The sequence below is a fragment of the Notolepis coatsorum genome (assembly GCF_963971535.1).
Source record: "Notolepis coatsorum genome assembly, chromosome: 4".
NCBI classification, from domain to species: Eukaryota; Metazoa; Chordata; class Actinopteri; order Aulopiformes; family Paralepididae; genus Notolepis; species Notolepis coatsorum.
In genome coordinates this window covers 63,745,407-63,759,705 of record NC_140168.1, presented here as the reverse complement: position 1 = coordinate 63,759,705, position 14,299 = coordinate 63,745,407, and the positions used below count along the sequence as shown (strand labels likewise).

Genomic DNA, 14,299 nt, shown 5'->3' with positions numbered 1-14,299 from the left:
CTGCTCCTGGGTTCTAGAAACACCCATGCACCTAACATATTCAAACTGCTATGGTAAATGGTAAATGGCTGCTTTTTTATATAGCGCTTTTATCTAAAGCGATTTACAATTTGTTACTCACATTTTACCCATTCACTCACACATTCACTCACACATTCACACACACATTCACTCACCGATGGCGGAGGCAACCATGCAAGGTGCCAACCTGCTCATCGGGAGCAATTAGGGGTCAAGTGTCTTGCTCAAGGACACATCGACACGCTGCCGCTATAACTCCACTGTCACTGAAAATGTATTATTCCTAAATGTGCTGACTCCAGTATCTTTTTTTTAAAACAAATTTACTTTATTGTGTCTGTTAAGTATATGTGTTAATATGATTGTATGTAACTGCTTAACTGTTCCACAAGAGGGCGCTATAGGCGTAAGGAGACGCAGCTGTTGTTTGTTGACGTCAGGTAGAGGGTATAAAAGGGATTGTTCCCTCCCCCTCTGTCTCTTCCCATCTACCTCTCACAGAGAGAAGGTCTTGTGGTACTTGTGTGCAATGTAAATAAACCACGCCGGTTAAAGGCTAAAGAAGGACCTTGTCGTCATGACCATATTATTGTTGCTCCCCAGGTGACTGTCAACAGTGTCAATGAAGTCACTCTACATTTAGGTGTAGTATATGTACACACATACACATATCCATACATACATGTATGCATACCTACACACATACATACGTACACACTCAAATGTACATATACTACATACGTATATTTAAAATCTTGACACTGTTTTTTTCTTTTTTTACCCATATCACCCATACAAAAACAAAAACATAAGTGAACAAACAACAATAAACAAAAGAGTGAGTACCAGTATAGATGTTACTGATCCTGGACTAGTATACCTATCCATCCATCGATAGTATACATCCAATATCCATCCCTACTCGTCCCCACATACATATCAAAATAAAAGATAGATAGATGAAGAAAAGAAAAAGAAAAGAAAAAGTAAAAAGGACTTGACTCCAGTATCGCCCCTTGATCATGGAGCAACCTTGCCTGGATTTTCTGCCCTTTCTTTATTTTCATTATATTTTTTATTTCAAGGAGAGTCATTAATACTAGGTATGTGTTTAGGTTTGTTCCAGTGCATAAAGGGAGCAGAGTAAAACTATTTCAGCCTGAAGCATCCATTTTATTCTGCTGCCCTTTTTTTCTATTGTATTGATTTCAAGGGGAGTGATGAATAGTAAGTCTTCTACGTGTTTAGGTTTGTTCCATTGTGTGAAGGCAGCAGAGTGGAACAGATGCTTCAGGTCGAAGCAGTTCAAATCCTTGTTTACAAGGAGGGTCTGTGGTAAAGTAAAGCCAGTTTTGGACCGGTGTCTCCTTAGAACTGGTTTATTACATAGGAATCACTAAATCCAGTCAGAAAGAAAGTCAATCAGTCAAGTGGTTAAGCAGAATTTCGCAATTGTGTTGAGAGAAAAAAGAAAATACATATATGTATATAATTTCATGTATACAGAAGCTTGTGTCAATTATACTTACTATGATCTACTATCAATTTCAATCATAAATATTTATATCAGCTTGAAAAAGTTGGATAAAGTCTATTTCAAAATGAAAAAGGTGGGTGAACATGGGTTAGGTGGGTTCACCCTCCACTACATCCCTAATTACAGTCTGTTGCCAGGTACAGAACACGACTATTGACACGAAACGGGTGTGAACACGCAGTCAGGAGCACCATCTGGTTCTTTGGAACCTGCCCTGATCAGCAGTTCTCAGTGAAAGCTCAGTGATGCAAGAAAAACAATAGTCTCAGCCAAGTCACTGTTGTTTCTTGCTTGCTCTGCACTCTGAAGCTAATCTGGTTACTGTACATATGATGCGTCTTTGAGTAATCGAGGAGACCCCGTTCGTGATGTAATGCATCACATTTTGCTGCAAGGCATGCAGCACTGGTCAGTGACGTAAGATAAGATAAGATGATCCTTTATTAATCCCCTTTGTGAAATTCAGGAACGTAAGCTCAGGTAAGGTCAATGAGGTCAGCTTCAAAAGAATAAGAACAGTGACACACACACACACACACACACACACACACACACACACACACTAAGGCATTATACCCATTGGATATGAAATGTTATAATTACTTTGCACTAATAGTCAGGTGTTTTAACAAAGAATTTGTTTTCAATGGGAATGTAGGAGGATGGCGGGGAGGGAGACAGAGTAGGACACAGGAGAAAGGGTTCTTGTTCTTCTGGTTATTTATTGAGACAGTAGGAAGGCTGAGAGGGAGACAGAGTAGAGGAGAGTAACACAGGAGAGAAGGTTCTTTATTGAGACAGTAGGAAGGCTGAGAGGGAGACAGACAGGGGTGTAAAGTACTTGAGTAATTGTACTTCGTTACAATACTTAAGTACTGTTTTTGGGGATTTGTACTTTACTCGAGTATTATTAGGTTTGTATACTTTTACTCAATTACATTTCAGAGAAAAAAAACTTTTTACTCCTTACATTTAAAATGCAGACCTACAAAGTACAAATCTCGCAGGTCCAACCATTTTAATTAGTATACGTTTCTCTGGCCGAACTAACGTTAACGTTATTAATCCTGCAGCCACTTTATTTAAAAACAGCCAATCAAATCCCCATCAATGGAAAATTAACCCGCCCATAGCCCCATACCCATGCTGATTGGTGCTTGTGCAAGACTAGAAAGCGGGGATCTCTGCTATCAGAAGAATAGACAGTCAGAAAAAAAGTTTTTACTTTTACTTTAGTACTTAAGTACATTTAAAAGTAGAAACTTTTTTACGCAAGTGTGTTTTTAGTCAGATACTCTGACTTTTACTTGAGTACGATCACACATAGTAAAGGGTTAACCTTCTGTAGTGTGGCAGTGAAAGGGTTAACCTTCTGTGTATTGTCGCAGTGAAAGGGTTAACCTTTTGGTAGTGTGGCAGTGAAAGAGTTAAGTATAATTTCTGGGTACTTTTTACACTCATACAATTACAATTATACATTTGAAAGAATGCAGGTTATAGCCAACATGCAATATATCCCATTGATTGGTACAATGGGACAGACATTTGTAGTTTTATATATAACCTGCATTCTTTCAAATGTATAATTAATCAATAAAACAGAGTATCGGGGAAGATACTCCAGTCCTTCTACTCCGGAGCTGTAGAGCGCATCTTGACTGGAAACATCACTGCCTGGTATGGAAACAGCACGGCACAGGACAAGAAGGCCCTACAGAGAGTGGTGCGCTCAGCCGAGCGTACCACGGGTATTGCACTACCTCCCCTGCAGGTTCTATACAACAAGAGGTGCAAATCCAGAGCCTGCAGAATAATGAAAGACCCTCACCACCCCAATAACAGCCTGTTCCAGCTGCTGAGGTCAGGCAGACGCCTGCGAATCCCAGCTACTAGGACAGAGAGGCTTTGGCTCAGCTTCTTCCCCCAGGCCATCAGAGCCTTGAACAATGAACACCGAGTGCCAAAGAACACTGAACTCTCCACACAAGCACACACACGACATGCACGCTCGCAGCCACTTTAACATGAGCAGGCACACACTCATGGCCACAAAGGAAAGGTCACTTTAAAAATAGTATAGCAACAGTAACAGTGTATTGCACTACCAAAGGACCTAACATGTCCTACATGCTCTGTAAATAACTATGTACAGACAGGGGTGTAGCTCCAGATTCTGGGCCCCATGAAAGAATGTATTTGTAGGCCCCCAGTGAATGAGAGCGTGCATGCGGAATTTTTTTTTGACATTTTTTTATTGATGAAAACTCATATGGTTTTTACCTATACATTCGGATCAGCAGTTCAGCACCTGCACTGTTGGTGGGTGAGCCTAGTAAAGGATGTCGCATTGCGTTCATCTTCAATGAATGGACCAATGCAATAGTCTACCAAAGCCCCCCCTCTCTATATATCTCACACACACTTCAGAAACAAATACACCCGAGTGATGTCCCCAGTGCTGGGCCCTTGGAATCATCCTAAGCTACACCCCTGCCTATACTACCTATGCACTCAAGGTTCGAGAATAGAGTTGTACCCTTCCTGCTGACATGTAGTTTGGACCTGCAATATTTCTACTTTGTAGGTCTGCATTTTAAAGTTCTTAGTCCTCAGTAAACCCAAGTACAGTTGAGATTTGTACTTTACCCAAGTATTGTAACGAAGTACGGTAGATGTACTCTTCCTGCTGGCATATACGTGAGACAATCTCACAGTACAGAACCATGCCTCAACAGTTTACCATTTGGGACAGTGTTATACATTCAGTCCCAAATAAAACCAAACCGGTAGATGTAGAAGCCTAGCAGCCAATATTTGTACATCACTGTATACACATCCAAAAACATATGCATCAGTCAAGCATAGACAAATCAATTGCCAAGTATGAAGTAATTTTTTCACTTAAAAATAAAAACCAAGACATGCAAACTCTTGATAAAGCGCTTTATTTGGACATTTATTCATGACAGTTGAAATAAAAGTAGTTCCACAACAAGGTGGTCACATGATGGGGAAGCAAGGGAAGAGAGCGATGCCACAATGGTTGCGTTTATTCCTGGCCATCTTGATGTAGCCGTCCTGGCCATAGCGTTTACCCCAACTACAACAAGAAAAGTTGAGGCATATGAATATTCCATCACAAAGCTGCCACAACACAATTTCCTGAAAAGCCTTATGGATGTCCATGATCAGATTTGGAAAGACATCCCATTTGGGGTTAAAAAAACGATAAGTTTAACTTTAATACACCAACATTATGAGAAATGCGCTTACCGTCTTCTCCAGAGTCAGACAGATGGATACCAATTTCCTCTTTGTTCAGTAGAAAGCTATCCCAACTGCAAGCTAGCACAAATGAAGCGGATATGAAGTCAGCTAGCCCATCTTAAAACACCAGGTGGTGTTTTTGGCTAACAGCTAGGCTAGCTGATCCATATCCACTTCCCTTCCCTTAATTTGTGCTGAACTAGGCTAGCAAGCAGCCAGATTGCTTTCAAAGCAGAGATCGGAATCCCATCTTATTGTCCCGACTTGCTACATACACCAAAACCTCAACTCACCTGTTCTTGATGAGCCAGTAATTCTGTCTTCTCTCAACACCATATCCCACTGCCAGCACACCATGGTTGACACGTTGCGTACAGGCGTGGTCATGATACACACCTGTTGGAAAACAAGTTACAAATGTAGCCTCCTTTCACACCAAGTAGCAAGTCAAATAATAAAAGAATCAGTACCTGGATCCAAATCATGTGAAATCACCACTGTAAGTCCATTTTTAAGTTTGTGTTAACCCCTTCACTGCCGCACCACCAAAACGGTTAACCCTTTCACTGAGACAATTCACAGAAGGTTAAAACTGCCACACGACAGAAGGTTAACCCTTTACTATGACACAAAAGACTGGTGTGTGATAGTAAAGTGTTAACCTTCTGTCATGTGGCAGTGAAAGGGTTAAAAACACAAAGACCCACGGCGCTACCAGCGCACAAGTCTGACAGAACGTCCCTGCGAGTGAATTGAGTGACTACAATTTGCCACGCATAGCCCATGGCAGCAGTCCTACATGCATGACTGAGTTTAATTATAATGCTGTGAATTAACCAGTTACTGCATTTATAATTATTGTCGACTGAACTGTCCCATCACATGTATATTGTTCACTATTAATTGAAAATGGGGGACCCTGATGTAAACAAGACAGACGTCTTTCTCTGGTCTGCATCCGCTTAACAAGTGTGTATTGAGCTGTACTGTACCCATTCTGCAATCTGTTAAATAAAGTTCTCATTCATTAATTAATTCACCCATTACACAATCAAAATTAACCTGCGGTTAAAATGTCTTGAATAAATTTGGATTAAGTAGTTAAAATCTCAGGTTCCGTCTGCCCATATTAGAGAGCCTGGTCAATAGGAGTCAAGATTCTAAATAAAACACTAACTAACCATGGTGGTAGAAGACAAACTTGGGCTGCGAAGCATCGATTGCAACAGAGATGGGGCCGACCATAACCAGGCCCTCCTTCAGTGCGTCTTCATCCCCCTCCGGCAGGAAGGCATAGCCGGAACAGTTGGCAGCCCGATACCCTGGGTTGTACTTGCACTTACCAGACTAAAAAGGTAAGATAAGATATTCCTTTATTCTCCTTGGGGAAATTCAGGTAGACCTCAACTTTAGTCGTACAGTACAAAAGGTTTAAAGATTTATCGGAATCAAATTCACAAATTAGTTGCAGAAACATTAACCCACTAGTTGCACAATATAATAAAGACACATGTGGCCCAGTGCACAAAGGCATGACGGACAATAGTTCCTTTAAATACAATAGTAATGTACAGGTGATTAAACTGGGTATGAAATATATAAATTAGTACTACTAGTAGTAAAGGTACAGTATGAGCCTCCTCCCCCCACATAAAAACAAACTCACCCTGCCCTTGTAAGGATAGGCCTTGTCGGAGCTGATGCCTTTGTTTAGGATAACGTACTCGAAGGCGTTGGACATGAAGCCACCCTCGCAGCCGTGGTTACCATACTTAGTAGAGCAGTCCAACAGGTTCTGTGGGCTAAGGGACACCAGGGCTCCTGTGGTTCTCTTCAGTTGACCTTCCAAAGACCCAACCGCACTGAAGGCCCAACAAGAGCCACACGACCCCTACAACAAGCACATAGTCAGTCAATGCTGAAGGAAACGGGTAGTTTGTTAAATCACCAATTTAGGTATAGGCCAACAAGATGCACATCTTTGATCTACCAATCATAAAAGTAATCTTACAAATGGTAGTCAGTCATAATAAAGTAATCTTACGGTGAACCAGTCATAATAAAGTAATCTCAGGTAAACCTAGGTTTGGTAGGTAATAAATATGGAGACACTGGCTGGATGTGTACTGCACCACCTCCTGAAAAACCCAATAGTTTTCACCCGTAGAAAATGGGAATTCCCTTATTCAGACTACAACGCTAACAACTATTTCTTGCCATCCAAGGTGGGAACAGGGTGGAAAGGAATCCCACCCTGAGCATGACATCATAAGAGCGGGATCATCCCTATGTTCCCCGGGTCCCATGTTCCCCGCTTTGATTGTAATAAGATTGAAAATGTGAAAATGTTATTAATGTCCGCCTTGTTTCGAACGGTTAAGCTTAGGCCCTCTTTCGAACTGGTTAAGGTTAGAGTTTGGAATCCGGGCTGGTGGTCTAAAATGTTCAATCAATCAATCAATGCGGGGAACATAGAACCCGGGGAACATAGACATGCTCCCATAAGAGCAAGACGGCAGTCATGTGAATATGGTCAATACATAGCTGATGGAAAGTTACAAGTAATCCAGAGACCAGTCTTACCTGCATTTTGACATCGGTTACCAGGCCCTCGTCTCTCCAGTCCAGAGATTTGGGCAGTGTTGCGTTGAGCTTGGTAGGGGTTGAGGGTAACCGGATCAGATCAGTAGGCAACTCGATGCCGGTGAATGAAGCGTTGATTTCTTCAATCGTCTGCCGGTGAGAAGAGACAAGTCACATTCGGCTGTGCCCGTGTTCCAGTTCTACACCATGCGTTAGCCCCGGCTGTGTTCCGGTTCTACACCATGCGTAGCCCTGGCTGTGTTCCAGTAAATTAAACTTTCAAAATGAACATGTCAGAAATATTATTATTATTTTTTTAAGTGCATCTTTATTTGCTTTTTCTGGTCGCGCAGGACGGACAAGGGTGAAACGGGAGGAGAAGACATGCGGCATATGGCCACCGGGTCTGGGAAACGAACCCGGGGCGACCGCTTCGCGACTCAGCGCGCTATGTGGTGTGCTACTGGAGCGTCCCCAGAAATAGGTTTTTAACTGCCACTGGCTTGGAAAATGTTTCAATTTACGCTTTTGAATTACTTGTGAAAAGGACACATCCAAGGGAAATGTATTTTAGTCTTCTAGCCAGTATTCATCACCATTAGATCCCTTCAGTAACCACTTGAGGGTCTTTCAATGTTAAAGCTTCCCAATAGAGTTTTTGACTAGCCTACAAGCCGATGATATTGGTGCTAAAAAGCACAGGAGGAAAGGGGGGGGTGGAAAGTGAAGAAACATCAATTGCAAAAGATTATACGAGTAAGGAAATGTATTCAGCATGTAGACTATTCTGGCGGAAATGTGAAAACAAGAGCAGTTTACAAGAAAACTAACCAAACGCCTCGTTTTCTGCATCATCCCCATGCATGTGCGTACAAAAGTGGTACGATTACCATGGCGGTAAAACTTCAAATTACCATAATTAAAAAAAAAAAGGAAAACACAGAAGATGTAATCCATTCAGTAGCCCACTCACCAGGTCTCCGAAATGGTTCATGCCCAGTTCATACGTGTGCAGACCCAAGGAGGCCTCCAGGTTGTGGATGTTGATCATTGCCAAGTTCTCTTCCCAGATACGCCTGCGGTCAAACTCAACCTGGAGGAAGAGCAGTAACAAACAGTATCTAGACCACCTACTTGGAAAGGTTCATAAGTGTGGGGGGAAACTAACCATTAATCATCAAATTACAACTAAGCTGCAACAGTACACTAGTAGTAATTTACAGCAAGTTAAAGGAACACGTCAACATTGTGAAATTAGCTTACCGCCTTCTCCAGAGAGACTAGATCGATGCCAGTTCTCTGCGTTCAGTAGAAAGCCATCTGGCTGCACATTAGCCTAGCTTAGCACAATGAAGAAGCGGACATGGCCGGTTAGCCTTCGGGAGAGGTGTTAGTTGGACAATGCCTAGGCTAACCGGCCATGGCCGCTTCCATTCATTGTGCTAAGCTAGGCTAACATGCAGCCAGATGGCTTTCTACTGAACGCATGGAGGAAACTGGTATCCATCTTCTTGTCTCTCTGGAGAAGCCGATAAGCTCATTTCCAGCCCAGAGAACAATGCTGAACATACATAGAGTGCACCGGTCAGGGCCGGCTCTGCACCGGTGAATAGGTGTCAGCACTTATCAGGGCTTGTACAGATCCCATTGACTTAGTTTGAGGCCAACCAAGCGGAGCATCAAGTATTAGAACAGCGATTGTGTTGAGAAAGGACTATGGAAGTTTTATAGACCTAAACAATTTTTTAACTCTGAACCAACAATTTAAAAAAGGGCAGATATATTATGCATGTTATTTTTTGCAAAGAAATAAACTAAATGCAATTTAAATCATGTTCCTCCTTCGCTTGTATTCAACATGAGTTTGTGGGTATAGGACACATCAAAATGTCCATTAATGATGTCGTTCCCTCCCTGGCTATAGCCCAAAGCAAAGATGCAAAAAAACTAAAATGATAAATGACAAGCAGACAGTACATTAGGAGTGTTCCTGGCACCAACATGCACAACTAGATTAATCCAAATGTAAGTCACTGCTTGTGTCCACCTTGTGACATCAAGAAGGGCAATCATTCTGAACATTTTATTTAGACTCGTTAATCCAAACGGCAAGGGGTCTACAAGTCATCTTCCCCCAGCGCCTAACATTTCATATACAGAGGCAACGTTCTCTTTTTACCATAATAATATGCCCCCTTACGAGTGTATATAACTTCAAGACCCATGTTGGACCCATTGTTGGGTCCCATGGCAGTTAAAAATGTCCTACCCGAAGAGTATACACTTTATTGTGAGTCTTCTTCCAAAGTTCCCAATGTCGATCCAGAACAGGGTTCATTTGGGCCGCTGCGAATCCACACAGAAGGGCGAAAAGCAGGCTCGCGAACATCTTTCCAAATGTAGCCGTATGACGCTCTGGTCGATATACAGTAGCACGCAACCTTAAGAAGAAATATGTAATTATTACCAACCAAACACTACATCTTGTTTACTCACAACATTTCCATCTAAATGCACGTGCCGCCGACACCTGCTGCTACCAGGTGATAACAATTGCCTTGACCAAATATTGTTCAGCATTAGCCTAATATTCATACGGCGACATTTGAAATACTTCTTTGACTTGTTTTTTTAGATTCAATAAGCACGCCAAGCATATACCTTCTTCTCACCTGACAACGAGGACCTCGACAATGTGAGTGACAGGTGACAGCCTTGGTTGATATAACGACATCCGCAGTCCGCACGCACCTGCGGTAATGGTCCGGCCAATTAGATCGAATGCGCGTTCGCAATAGACCACCGTAACACTTCCGGGATTCTGAAATCAGGGAGGAGATTGCGGGGGGTGCATATGAATGAATGTGGACGAGAGCCGTGATGTAAGTGGTTGCCGATACGGCTGTGGGGGTGCTAGAGACATGATCGAATAGACGTTTATGCGCCTCGCTCTCCTGAACACGGCGTGACCCATAACTAATCGATCAGAACTAAATCGGCAGAGAAAAAGCCCATTTTAAAGCACCTATTCCGCTTGGACATGCGCAGAGTGCCCATGGAGTCTGGCCGACGCGAGATGACGCTCGAATGAATGTGGACTGTTCCATCAGAGGGGGGAGCTTCGATGGTCATGTAAGTGGCTACAGACCGCTGCACTTAAATATAAACATTAGTCTACCTGGAGACTCAATGAGGTAATTGTAGATGTCGCCATAAGACACGTCTGGCCATTTAGTGGGATCATTTTTTCATTATCCTGTTCGGCTGGCCACCGAAGCTCCCCCCTCTGATAGAACGGTCCACATTCATTCGAGCGTCATCTCGCGTCGTCCAGACTCCATGGGCACTCTGCGCATGTCCAAGCGGAATAGGTTCTTTAAAATGGGCTTTTTCTCTGCCGATTTAGTTCTGATCGATTAGTTATGGGTCACGCCGTGTTCAGGAGAGCGAGGCGCATAAACGTCTATTCGATCATGTCTCTAGCACCCCCACAGCCGTATCGGCAACCACTTCCATCACGGCTCTCGTCCACATCCATTCATTTGACCCCCCCCCCCCCCCCCGCAATCTCCTCCTTGATTTCAATGTAACGCGGAAGTGTAGTGGTCTATGCTGCCAACTCCTGATGATTGATAATAATAATAATAATAATAATAATAATAATAATAATAATAATAATAATAATAATAATAATAATAATAATAATAATAATAATAATAATAATAATAATAATAATAATAATAATAATAATAATAATAATAATAATAATAATACATGCAGGCCTACTACAGCATACCAATAAAATATGTATGACTGTGTATAGACTTTATTCATAGAGAAGCGTCAGTGAAAGGAGAATACCAGCACCCATTTCAAGAATTCACTGTTTACTATAATATTGTTAATTGACGCGAGGCAGTTGAAATGTGGATTTTCACATATCCCTCATGGGCCTCATACACACAGCCAGTCCTCATATCCCTCCTAGTTACACAGACAAATAATGCTAATTTATTTGGCACATAATCTTACTTATAAGTAACATATCCCAAAACTTGAAAACCATTTAGCACATTCATTTAGTTTTACAGTTATTGAAATTGAATGAGTTTGTATGTCCTCCAGTGATGACATTGGAGTTCAAGTTTCAAGTTTCTTTAATAGTTGTCATACAGAAGTACAGAATACTTTCATACAAAATGCTTCTTACTGTTACGCTCCAGAGACTGTGCTAGACAAGATAGTATCAAATAACATAGTATAGCATGTAAATTAGAAGTAGAAAATGAGGTCACAGTGTTCAGTATAGACATATGTACAATGTTCGATGCAGAATAGACGTAACTGAGTTACCATATAATATACAATACTATGCAGTGTACTAATGTACAATATTATATAGTGCAAAGCAGAAATGCAGAAATGGGATGAGGTACAATTTACAGTAAGGTGTACGAGTTGTAGTGCAATGGGGATAGAAGCTTCTTCTGAGTCTTTCTGTGCTCGCCTTGAGACTCCGGTATCGCTTGCCTGACCGCAGCAGTTCAAAGAGGCAGTTGTTCGGGTGGCTCGAGTCCTTAATAATTCTCTTAGCCTTCCCCCTGCACCGCTTGTTGTAAATGTTCTGGAGGGTGGGGAGCCCCCCTCCGATTGTGCGTTCGGCTGAACGTGTCACTCTTTGTAGTCTGCTTCGGTCTTGTGCAGTGCTATTCCCAAACCAGGAGGTGATGTTGCCAGTCAGGATATTAGGATCTTCTGACTGACTTGGAACTTCCTTAGGCGCCTGAGGAAGTAGAGGTGTTGTCGTGCCTTCTTCACAACACTGTCAATGTGTGTGGTCCATGTCAAGTCCTCGGATATGTAGGCTCCGAGGTACTTAAAGCTGTTGACTTGGACGTCACTGAATCATTGTATTGTGTTAAGCTCAATTAAATTATGCAGAAGAAAGCTAAATTGTGTTAGTGATTGCAATAGGGATTGCAATTTTTCCATCTACATCATTTCACTGAGTTGTAAATAACACAACACATGGATTCATTGTCCTCTGGTGCAGACATAAAAAACATAAAAACTATTGAGCAAAACATGTTGATGGATGATACTGTCTGAACTGATGAACTGATGATACTGCCCACCAGCCCTGCAGCAAGATGGCCACCGTGTGGCAACGTCTGTCTCAGTTGGCCAGCAGCGCTGTGTTTATATATTATCTTATAACTAAACTATGGGTAATGTTAAAGGTCAACCTCCACGTTGTATTTTTGTTCAATAAACAATGTGGACTAGGCCAACAGTGACTTTCATGAAGAATTGGAAAAAAAAGTATTGAAATTGACCCAGTTTTAGCGTTTTTATCAAAACATTTTGTCTGCCCAACACAATCACCACGCACGTGCATATTTTAATCAATGGTTCATAACGTGCGCGTGTAATGTCGTCACAACAGGTGTTGGTCACCAGGGGGCTCTGTGAGTCACAGGCAGTAGCAAGGAGGCGGAGAATTATTTCCGGCGTTGGGTGCATGATGCGCATGCGCTGTGATCACACCAGGCAGCCAACGCCGGAAATAATGCCGTTTTGAGCAGTTTATAAAAAATATTTAAAATGTTTATTAGCAACGCAGAGCTTTCAAACCATCCCGTATCTCTGTCCGAAACCCTCGTGCAACTGTGAGTATATTTGAAATGTCTCTGTGATACTTGTATAACGAACGGTTCGGCCAGAACCAGTCCTTCATGGTAAATCTAGGTTGGTTTCCTATTAAGGAGCAAGTGACTGTGGATTCACTCGGTGCATCAGTCACGAAAGGGGCTATGATGAGCTTGGCAAGCCAGAGTAAAACACAGTTTTCATTCAATCAATAACAACATTAACCAGGCTCTCGTTGTGTCTATTATGCTAACGCTAACGTTACCTCATTGTGTCTATTCTACAAGCTTTAACGTTACCTAGCCTCTCGTGTCTATCTGCTAACGTTAGCATTAGGCTAACTAACGTTACCACTCGTCCCTAACCCCAACAACAAGCGTAACTAATCAGCGATCTTTTTGTCAGACTAAACTCTCCGCTCGGTGGCAAATTGTGTTGATGTCGGTTTTGTTTCATCAATAAATGAGGCAGAATACACAGTGACTGTATACTTTTTTATTGCACTTGTTTCGTGCTGCAAACATACATAAGACATCCTACGCGAGACATTAAAGATGGCGGCGTTCTGTTTTCGTTCAGACTCTCCAGACAGTGACGCGTCTTTCTTCTGACCAATCAGTGGTCTGCAGTTTTTCACGTGACATTTCTGGAGCTCTCATGCTGATCACCAGCAGCCCCGCCTCCCCACACGGAGACAAACTGAGTACTTTATTTTAGTGGAAAAGCAACATTAGATTCGGCTCATTAATATGCACCTGTGTCCTGTTGTGACGTCGGCGTTTGATAAGCTTTTTTGATTCGCGCGTGCATGTTATTCGTGCGTGGACCTTTTTAACTCTTTCAGAGTGGCATTTCCGGTGTCAAATGGAAAAAAATAAATAATGAAATTATATACCAATGATGTAAACTACCCATAATTGATCAGTAGGGTTTAAGCTGGAGGTTGGCCTTTAAGATCAGAGGATGAACTAGTGGCCAGAGGTGGTATGGCACTTGAGCCCTCTGCCTTCTGTATTCATACCTTCCTGTATGATTTCTCCTATCATTGCCTACTGGATTCAACAAGCAAGGCAGGGAAGACGCCACACATTCTCACTACAAACCAGATGAGACAAGTCCTCTTTCTTCACGTTTTATTTCCATTAGGCGTTTTTAGCACTGGATAGATAAACGGCACACAAGTGCAAATTCCAGCATAATGAACAATTCTGACATAAAATAAATACAGCACCTTTTCAGCAT

At 42.1% G+C, this 14,299-nt stretch overlaps 1 protein-coding gene across 2 annotated transcripts; it reads right to left on the bottom strand.

The window, feature by feature from the left end:
• Positions 1-4,484: 4,484 nt before the first annotated feature.
• Positions 4,485-10,388, bottom strand: LOC311227483 (cathepsin S-like). 2 transcript variants are annotated; one of them, XM_084313161.1, is made up of 8 exons: positions 10,070-10,388; positions 9,678-9,849; positions 8,382-8,501; positions 7,409-7,558; positions 6,492-6,716; positions 6,007-6,172; positions 5,119-5,221; positions 4,485-4,658 (listed from the first exon to the last, which is right to left on the bottom strand). In XM_084313161.1, exons 2-8 carry the CDS (start codon positions 9,795-9,797, stop codon positions 4,559-4,561), a joined length of 984 nt encoding a protein of 327 aa, XP_084169287.1. In that variant the 5' UTR covers positions 9,798-9,849; positions 10,070-10,388; the 3' UTR covers positions 4,485-4,558. The 2 variants fall into 2 exon arrangements, with proteins under 2 accessions (XP_084169287.1, XP_084169286.1); XM_084313160.1 differs by having other exon boundaries at positions 10,081-10,388.
• Between the last annotated feature and the right edge of the window lie 3,911 nt (positions 10,389-14,299).

Coding starts and splice junctions, on each gene's coding strand:
- LOC311227483 (XM_084313160.1), bottom strand. CDS start 10,142: ATGTCGTTATATCAACCAAGGCTGTCACCTGTCACTCACATTGTCGAG. Junction 9,850..10,080: donor GTCGAGGTCCTCGTTGTCAG/GTGAGAAGAAGG, acceptor TTTCTTCTTAAG/GTTGCGTGCTACTGTATATC. Junction 8,502..9,677: donor ATAAAGTGTATACTCTTCGG/GTAGGACATTTT, acceptor CTCTTCCTCCAG/GTTGAGTTTGACCGCAGGCG.